Source organism: Echiichthys vipera (assembly GCF_963691815.1).
Source record: "Echiichthys vipera genome assembly, chromosome: 11".
Taxonomy (NCBI): Eukaryota; Metazoa; Chordata; class Actinopteri; order Perciformes; family Trachinidae; genus Echiichthys; species Echiichthys vipera.
This window is the reverse complement of record NC_139836.1, coordinates 16,467,786-16,478,142: the sequence shown is the minus strand read 5'-3', so window position 1 is coordinate 16,478,142 and position 10,357 is coordinate 16,467,786. Positions and strand designations below refer to the sequence as shown.

The following is a 10,357-nucleotide window of genomic DNA, read 5'->3' as shown; positions in this document are numbered from 1 at the left end:
TTTTTATAAGGCTGTTTTATGTCATCATGAGGGTCTAGTAAATAAACATAAACACACAGCCTGCTGTGACCGTGGCGGCAAGGCTCAGTTAACATGCATAGGTCACATTCCTATCTCCTGTATATGGTTCATGTGCAAATAATGCACTGCAGTCTAAATACCAGTGTGATTTAATTAAGAGTTCTTCTTCTTTGTTCAATTGAATCACATAAAGTGGGTGGTCAAACAGTTATGTTTGCTCCTGGCATTTTTTTTTCTTACAGTATATTACAGCAATTGTACATGCATCTGTGGCTCAGGAGTCAAAGGAAGTTGTCCATTAGGCGCACAGTTTGTGGTCCAATCCTGGTACCTCTGCTCTCATCAGTAGTGTGTGTGTGTGTGTGTGTGTGTGTGTGTGTGTGTGTGTGTGTGTGTGTGTGTGTGTGTGTGTGTGTGTGTGTGTGTGTGTGTGTGTGTGTGTGTGTGTGTGTGTGTGTGTGTGTGTGTGTGTGGAAGTGTGACAAAGCATGCTAGGGGAGGATGTATACCAGCCGTAGGCCTTTTTCACAGCCTCACATTCCAACCAATATTCTTACTGCTTACGACTGATCAATCAAGCAAGTAAGACCTATGTATGTGTCAATAGTTACAATTTATATACTCTCTACAAAGAAATAACAAGACAAATAGTCTATAGGCGTAGCAACTCTTTCAGGTACAGTGGGGCTTTGAGCTACTGTAAATGCTGTTGTTAGCATACCAACATGCTGATGCTGTTTACTAACATTTGCTATTTATGATATTGAGAATGTCATTAGTTTTGCATGTATTTGATCGAAAATACAACATATTCTGAAAATTAAAATTATGACCTGATGATGGTGTTAAAGTAAGGGAGCGCCAAAGTTTTTACAATTCATCCAGAGGCGAACATGAATGCGTGTTTATTCAACAGTTGGTAAGATATTACAGTCTGGACCAAAATAGTTGACAGTAATTCCAATTAAATTATCGCAATACATTTGTCTTTAAATGTCAAACGCACCTGCAGTTGCTGCATCTACTCATACATACACACACACACACACACACACACACACACACACACACACACACACACACACACACACAAACACACACACATGCGCAGACACACACACACACACACACACACACACACACACACACACACACACACACACTACTGATGAGAGCAGAGGTCTATACCATAAATGCCACAAATAACCTGGATGCTAAGCCGGAAACAACTGGAACCCATTTACAAAAGTGTCTTTGTTAGAGATTTAAGGAGATTTATGTAGCTTACTTTGGCCCCTACCTGGAGTCAGGGTGTGTGTGTGTGTGTGTGTGTGTGTGTGTGTGTGTGTGTGTGTGTGTGTGTGTGTGTGTGTGTGTGTGTGTGTGTGTGTGTGTGTGTGTGTGTGTGTGTGTGTGTGTGTGTGTGTGTTTTTGTGTGTGTGTGTGAGCTCTGTGACTCTTAGCGCTTTTTCCAGTAGGCCTCTGCTGTGCAAGAGCAAGCTTACACCACGGGCCAACCTGCGTCAACTGATTATGTGGGCTTACATTTACACATGCATAAGTGTGTCAAAGGGTCTCTGTTCGTTATCGTGTATTTTTGACCATATCCATGGCACTGTTAGACTACTCACAATGTGCAGAAAGCTGGCCTTGCATTAAAGTAAACTGTAAACTAAGTTGAACTTGTTCACAATTTCCAACTGTGAAAACATCGCTTTTTTTGTTTGCAGACGTAATTTCATCAACCCTAACCCTTGCTGAAACAGTGTTCCAATTAGTAGATGGATGCTGCACATATGACTGTGGCCTTGAAAGGCCCTAATGGATTAATAACACTATATCACCCAAAGGCTTACAATAATGTTAAAATCCACTAGGATAAAAACGAGATGAAGTTGTAAGAGAATGCTTGTGTGTGGGTGTGTATGTGTGTGTGGGTGTGGGTGTGTGTTTGTGTGTGAGAAAGAGAGTTAGTTAGTTTTATATTAATTCTTCACAGATAATTTTTAACCAGCTCTAATGATAAATGTGATACAGTGCACAAATGTCCTTCAGCTGGAGAGTTTCACCTTGACATACCGGCTGGAATGCCAAACCAGTTGTAAGTGATAGATTGGGTGTGTGTGTGTGTGTGTCTGTGTGTGTGTCTGTATGTGTGTCTGTGTGTGTGTGTGTGTGGCTTATGGGCAGTTATTGGAGCAACAGGGGCATTGAGTCACAAACCTTTCTGAGGTAAACTCGGCTTCACATCATTCTCATGGCACTCATGGATTACCCGACTTTGGCTTTTTTTTTTCAACGTTCATCCATCTAGCTGCATTTGCTAACAGCCGACTATGCTTCTAGAATGCTACTTTAGTAACTCACAGGCCAGCAACTATTTCAGATATTGTTAGACGTGTGAAGGGTGCATTTTTAAACAGTGAAGGGGGAAAGTATTTGAGGTCATGGGCAGCTTGGAGAGCGTTTGGTGGATTGTAGTGGAGTTCGCCTGCAGGATCCTTGGTGTTTCCACAGCAACAGGTACGATATTGATTAAAAGACTATATAACAAGATTAAATTCAGACTCTTGTATATCACTTCAGTATGGGCATTATTTAGTTCTTTGGATACACTAACAGATGCACAACTCCAAATCCTCTTCCTGATAAGTCCTGAGGTCAAAGCATACATGCTGTTGTTAAAAAATTCAAATAAGGACTAAAAGTTCAGCATTAAATGGTAGTAGTTGTAGTAATAGTTATACAGTGTTGCAACCTGTTGTTTAAAGCTAATATCTGACTGTCTGTGCGGAAGTGTCACCTTTTTAAGTGATGTAGGAAAGTTTTCCAGCTGGGCTTTTTAAGGATTTCATAAACCCAAAATGTTAGAAGGTCAGACCAGTATTTTGGATCTCCAAGAACCCCTCAAACATGATCTTTGCTTATATATAGAGGTTATAAAAACACAGTTGATCATAGATTACCTTGCTCTTATGTCCTTCCTCCTGTTTGCCTTAGCCACACAGGGACAGATTACATGAAGCGCTCTTAGCCACATTAAATCATCACAGGGAAAATAGCTCTCTGGTTGCTGCCACTTCAAAAAAAATGGGACCTCCTGTACTTAAATTCAAACAGCTGCAGACACAGAACATTTACTGGGAGACATGTGCCTCACATCACACCAAAACCAAGTCTCTGCATCAAGCTGGGTTATTGGGCTTATGTGATCACAAGCTGTTATGCAGTCACACCTACATGAACTTTCTGTGCATTGTCTCTATGTGTGTGTGTGTGTTGAGTGTGTGTGTGTGTGTGTGTGCATGTTTATGGGGTGCCCACGTGCGCCTCTGTCTCTCTGTTCACGTCTGCACGTCTATGTTGGTCTGTCTGCCTCTGTGTGTGTTCTGCAGACAGACATACATGCCCGGAGCACATACAGTACATGTTAATATCCAGCCGGTCTACGGTATATGCAGTGTTTATTCCTCTCACACTCTATGAACTACCAACACTATTTAGTCACATTCCCGTTTCCCCTCTGGTGTTGATTCTATATCCACATTTCCTCCTGGGAAACACAGAAAATGCCCTTATGATAGGACAGGGCTCAACTTAACGCTTGTAGAAATAAACTTAATTATTAAGTTTGTGTTACTTAGAAATGTGTTTATTGTGGCCAAAAAGTTACTTCACCTAACTTGAAAAATTATGTTGGATCAACTTAAATACTTGCATTCATGTTAACAATTATTAAGCTCATGGTACTAAGAAAGGCTTTTCATTGTGGCCAAAAAGCTACTTCACCTTACTCAAAACATTTCTTTGAATTAATGTAATTCTGCCAGCAGTTGGCTTAACTTAAAAATTCTAGTGGAAAACGTACATATCTTTTTTGTTGACCCAATGTTTTATTTTTGTAGGGTGCAGTAAGCAAGAGAAATTGTTTCCATGTGTTAAGTGGCGATCATCACTTAACCAGGGTTGCCTCTTTTATACCTCACAGGACAAAAATAAATAAGACAGTCTTTCCTTTATATCTATTAAGACTTTGTTGTCAACTAATTTTATATCACTCCATTGTGTTCTAATGTGTAATGGTGTTGGGAATCTTCACAGTAAAGGAATAGTTTGATATTTTGGGTTTCTTGCCGAGAGTTAGATGAGTGAACTGGCTGGTTAGTTTAGCTTTCCATAAAGACTGAAAATAGATGACAAATGTACCAGTTTACAGTTTAAAACGGTGAACTGTATCTTGTGCGTTTAAAACTGAGACATAAAATAACTTAGACTTCTCTTTATTGATCCCTTTGGCATGACTCTCGCAAGGAAATTGAGTTTCCAGCAGCTTACAAAAACACAAGGGAGGTATAAAAAATACAGTATAAGATAAACAATAAACTCTTAGCTAAATAAATATAGAAAGTAAAACAATCAACAGTAAGCAATAAACTTTCAGTTAAATATATATAGTAGAGATAAGAATACAGGTCATATAAAATTCACGGAAAATTAAATCAGATAAGATAAGTGTAGAGAAAGCGTATAAGATAAAATATGTAAATATGTACTCTAAAATAATCTAAGCTAGTATAACTGCATATGTACAGTATGTATAGTACAAACATGACAGTGATAATAATATTCTCATCTAACTCCTGAAGCAAACACGCATATTTCCCAAAATGTGGAACTATTCCTACTTAAATTTTCGGAAAATAGCAGTAGCAGAAGGATCGATTCTTCAAATTAAATCACATGATTGAAGAAATTCAGCATCCTGCCCAAGGGCACACTAGCAAAGTTGATCTTTCAATAAAGAGGGATAAATCAGGAAATTCCATCTGCAACCCAGCATCACTTTTTAACATTGAGTCTGTGCTTCCATTTACACAGAATATAGACAGAAGAATAGCTGAACTACTGTTCTGTATTGTTTATTACTCATAAGCCTAACATGTAAAGGGGCTATCAACATGACATCTACTGACCACTCCACCCACAAGTGGTGAAGCTTTTTAAAATGTAATGATTCTGTTTTGGTAGAGGAGGTATTTAGTGTCCACTCTAATATAATCACCTGGCCTGCTGGCAGAGATATGGTAATTGCATGCATGAGTAAGTGATTACCAAAATGTTATGACCATGACAGAACCAATTAAAACAATTACCTATACTAAGTATGCTTTAAACGTGTTTATATAACATATATCATTAGTTCAATACCCCCTCTGATTGAAATGACTCACTGCTGTTCCCAAATGCCTCAAACATCACAGCTATACAAGTACTGTATGGCTGCAAGAAGAGTACCTTGAAAGGAATATGACAAAGATACATTGAAAAAAAGATGCGACAAAACAATAAATGCAGATCAGCACAAAGTTACAGCACAGTGGAAATATGGCTTGAGCGGTTTAGAGCAGTTGAACCACGACTGCAACCCTGCCCGCAGCTAATGCGAAAAGCATGAACTAAGTGTGACATCTGGTGGACAGAATCTGTAACTCTCGCAATTTAGAAACAAAGCAAATGATCTTCCTGTCTCTTTTTCAGTGTTGTGTGTTGTGGGAGTGGAGACCCTGCAACAGGGAGAATTCACCAGCCTTGGCATCTACCTGGTGTAAGTGCTTAGATTATGAAGTCCACCTAGTCATTTACTGTATTCATTTAAACCTACCAAAGCATTCCTCACTCTGGACTGCTTAAGACTAAACTGGTGGCATTCCTGAGTTACAAATACACTGTCTGGATTTTAATATGGCGAAGAATGTGTGGCCTGAGGGTTTGTAGAAAACAATTACAATACTGTACCTGCCTTCATAATCATTCATAGAGTCTACAAACACACACACACACACACACACACACACACACACACACACACACACACACACACACACACACACACACACACATACACACACACACACACACACACACACACACACACACACACACACACACACACACACACACACACACAGGCTTACACAGAGATGTTGGGAAGGAGTCAGAGGGATGAAGCGAGGTGCAAGGGGCAGAAAGGAGGCCGTGTCCTTCAGTGCTGCTTCATATTATCTTTGTGGCTCACAGCCAAACTCCCACAGAGCCGCAGGAAAACATCCCAAAGGACACCAGAAATGCACGACTGTTTATTCTGTCAGTACACACAAATGCAGATGAATGCTGCACACACACACACACACACTCAGCGATCATTCTGTAGAGAGGGCAGTGTATGATGGCAGTGACTCTGGGGGCATTTCTCTGTTTTTGCTGATGGTTATCAGACTACTAAAACACAAATATATAACAGGGCATTCTGTAGTAACAAACAAAAAAATATACATATTAGGGCGACATCCCTTCACTTTAAGCGTTCACTTGCTATTCACATTTTGGACAATTTAGAAAATGCAAATTCTTCACCCACAGCCTGAGACAAAATACACAGAAACAGACATATCTAGATCTTGTTTACATAGTTTAGAAACTGTTTGGACTGTATCACTTTCTTCTGGCTCTAAACATATTTCTCCTCCCAGAGTGTCATCTGTTGGCATCATGATGTTTGAGCTGGCCTATTTCCTGGACACACTTCTGCTCATGTGTCTGCCGTGAGTATGCAACACTTAACTGCAGTGTCTGAGGATACTTTAGCATGAATACACAGAGGGAAATCCACAGCAGGTTTAATTCTCTGAGGTCATTTATTTAACCAACTATGATCAGTGCAATGCAGGTCCAAAAAAATTCAATCACAACACGGATTCTCAATTTTGTCAGTGCATCTTCATTCACATATGCAGCTGTTTCTATTGTCAAAAGAATCTAAAATAGAAAGAATTTGACTTTTCAGTTCCTGTAAATGCCTCAGTGTGTATTTTCCTACTATCTTGCTTTACAGCTGTCCTCCAGACTGGCAGCTGTTTGTGTTGTGGGGGAAAATGGCTCGCATTGGGGGCTTCCATAAGTTCCTCTATTACTCCATAATGTCAGTGGTCTGCTTCTTGCACCCTGTGTTGGTGTGGCATGCAATTATTCCAGGCAAGTACCACACTAACATCAACCCTGTCTCTGACAAAAACTACGTTCCCATGCAACTGCCCCATGAATTGTTGCAGTTTGAGGGAAACTATCTAGGCGACCTGTGTAGGCTACATTGTCCCCCCCCTCTCTCTCAAAAAAAAGCATGTTTCGATCCACCAGGATCACCTCCACAGACTTTCGCAGAGAAACTTTTTTGTGATTGATCAAAGACAAACGCAGTTAGAAAATTTAGAAAATGATTGAATATTTTTTAGGAGACATGGCTGCTAACACTGATTATGTTGGGGACACTGTTGGGGTGATAATCGGCGTTGAGTCGTTACATACTAGGAAACGCACGGTGTAGATAATAATATTAACAATGGCTCCATGACTCTGTTCAGTGAGTGAGCAAATGAGCCAGCATGTTCAACATCAGGACCCTGAAACTGAGGCAGCTAAATGAAATTCAGATTATTTTACCTGCACATTTCTTACTATAACATGTCAAAATGTTTTCTGTGGACAATTCAGAATATATTTTGTGGTTGCAGGGACAATGCTTCTACTGACAGCCTTTTTCAACTTTATACTAAGCAAGAAAGCAAAGATCAGATCTCCAAAAAGGCCACAGGAGAGCCTCGGTGATCAAGGCCCAACCACTGTCTGTGTGTCAGAAGGGGCATCCTCGAGCACCACCGCCTCATTCTTCCACATGGTGATGGGAAGGAGAGGTGGGGGACTGGGTCTCACAACTGGAGACCGTTGCCTCAGCCCGGGAGAGAGAGGAGAGAGCGTCCAGGCCATGCTGGAGCTGGAGCAGACAACAGCACCTAGAAGCACAGACAGGGAGGGGAGGAGGTGGAAAGAGAGGAGACTGTTATGCTTGAGAGGCAGGGAGGAGCCTGTGGAGAGAGAGATGGAGGAGATTGACGGATACTGTGAGCCGGAGCCAGACACCACCTCAGACACTGCACCTATGATTACTGACTGATCGTCCCGGTGCGCTCAGACTGAGCTCGTAACTGATATCACACAAAGAAAAGCATGTGTAATGTATTCACACTGAATGCTGCTACACTGTGACCTTTAGCTCAAAATAACATTATAAAATGCGTGACTAGCCAGAATAAGACTTTTGAGCATTTTTCGAGCATTCAGTAATAATGTATTGTGTATTTTATGTCATCACAGCACTAAATATGAAGATTATAAGTTGTTTTTTTTATTAAATGTTCTTCTAATTTGTATAATTTTGCTTCAGAAATATCTATTTGTACAAAATACATTTTTTAAACGTATATTTAACAACAATTTTATCTCCAGAAGCATTCAAATGAATTAAACCGTCGTTATACTTACATGAGCACGTGGGTGGCTTTTAGTGTGATTTTTTTTTTCGCAAAGGCAGCATTGATTGAAGAGCAGACGTTAATTCCAAGCAATCCAATCCAGTTACTGCGGCTTGCATTATTCATGAGGTACTAAATTAGATCAACTCTTTCATTCATTTGAATGTCAGAGGAAATGTGTGCGACTGGGACTGGGAGTATAGCAGGCACTAGAGCTTGTGCAGGTGCATGTGTTTAGTCGCATTCAAGTCTCTGCATTGTGTGTTTGTCATGTGCAAGCGGTGACCATGGAGACGGAGCTCTATGGGAGGAGTGCTCACATTATTGTGGTGAGAAGAAAAAAAAACATCCGATCATCCACCATAGACCTCCGTTTCACCAAAACATAACACAGCAAAATTACAAATATTATTCATAATATGTCATACTATGCACGATATATATTAAAAGGGTGTGCGAATCAGACACAAGCTCTATTAATCACATTGAAATACTAGGGATAGAAAAGCATGAGTTGCCTGTATTAACATTTCATTTGCTTTTGTTTTGTTTTACCAAGCCACAATGGATATTCCTCTTCTGTTCAGGTCATAAATCAATACTGTTTTGTTCTGTCAACACAAACACACACACACACACACACACACACACACACACACACACACACACACACACACACACACACACACACACACACACACACACACACACACACACACACACACACACTGTATTCCTCCCTCCTTTGTCCACTGAATTGTAGATATATAACTGTAGCTTTGTAAGAGGCATTCTCTCTGCAGCATCAAAAGCTAAAGAGAGAATCAATAAAAAATCAGAAAGCCTCATTCAGCACAAAGCACCTCAGTTTGAACTGAGTCCAGAATGCAGACACGTGAAAACACACTGACTTAAACAACTGGGTTATTCTCCATATTTGACGCAATTATATCCCCCAGAAGCTACAATTTTTTGAACAATAAATCAAAGCCATGACATGTGAATCCAGTCAGGAGGGATAAGATTTCCAGTTTGTTTTTTTCATCAGGAGAACAGGGGGTCTTTGTCCAGAGTTTGCTGATCTCTAGTCAATTAAAAACTCAGTGACCCAATAATGGAGAGGAAAAGAACGTCAGTATTTCCACTCTGCTTCCACCAGCTTTGTCACATCCTTTAGAAGGAGCTGTTTTCTGATGGGGAAGTTATTCACCCGCTGGAACAACTTACTTCCTTTTGTGCATGTAAAATCATAAATCCTATTCAGACAGAGAGAGAGAGAGAGAGAGAGAGAGAGAGAGAGAGAGAGAGAGAGAGAGAGAGAGAGAGAGAGAGAGAGAGAGAGAGAGAGATAGAGAGAGAGAGAGAGAGAGAGAGAGAGAGAGAGAGAGAGAGAGAGAGAGAGAAACTTCAGTTGGCGTTTCCACCCTACAATAGTTTCCTAGATGTCGGATCCAGGCAAAAACAGGATGGAAATTAATCTTAACAGGTCACAGGCACTTCTTGCTTTACTGCTGAGCTGGAAGGAAAAGCAGGAGGTGCTTTAAGTGGTGGCTGTGCTAAAGTAATTAGATTTTCTTATCACAGCAAATTTAAATGAAGAAGATTGATTATATTTACAAAACAAAAGAGTGGGATATAAAATTAAATGAAACAACAAACTATACAAAAGACAATATCCAACAAATATAAGCCTGATACAGGATAAAAAAAAACAGTAGATTTAACGTCAATACTTAATTGTTATTCCTTTTTTTTTTTACATCTAATAACTTGAATTGTGTTTCTAAACGCAACATATGGATGTCCACTCACATTGTTTTTTCAGAGTCCTGTCCTTTCCCAGGACCCAATTGCAGGCTACATTACATCAAATGAACATATATGGATATGTTTATTTTTTTCAACACATTAATGGACTCATTCCAGTGTAACCTCTGAGTTTCCCATGTCACTGATGATGCAGACACTCA

The 10,357-nt window shown here is 40.1% G+C and overlaps 1 protein-coding gene across 1 annotated transcript; it reads left to right on the top strand.

The window, feature by feature from the left end:
* Positions 1–2,468: 2,468 nt before the first annotated feature.
* On the top strand, positions 2,469–8,029 carry tmem72 (transmembrane protein 72; the record flags this gene model as incomplete). Its single annotated transcript, XM_083923158.1, has 5 exons — positions 2,469–2,544; positions 5,560–5,626; positions 6,552–6,623; positions 6,914–7,053; positions 7,590–8,029. 5 exons carry the CDS (start codon positions 2,469–2,471, stop codon positions 8,027–8,029), a joined length of 795 nt encoding a protein of 264 aa, XP_083779284.1.
* Between the last annotated feature and the right edge of the window lie 2,328 nt (positions 8,030–10,357).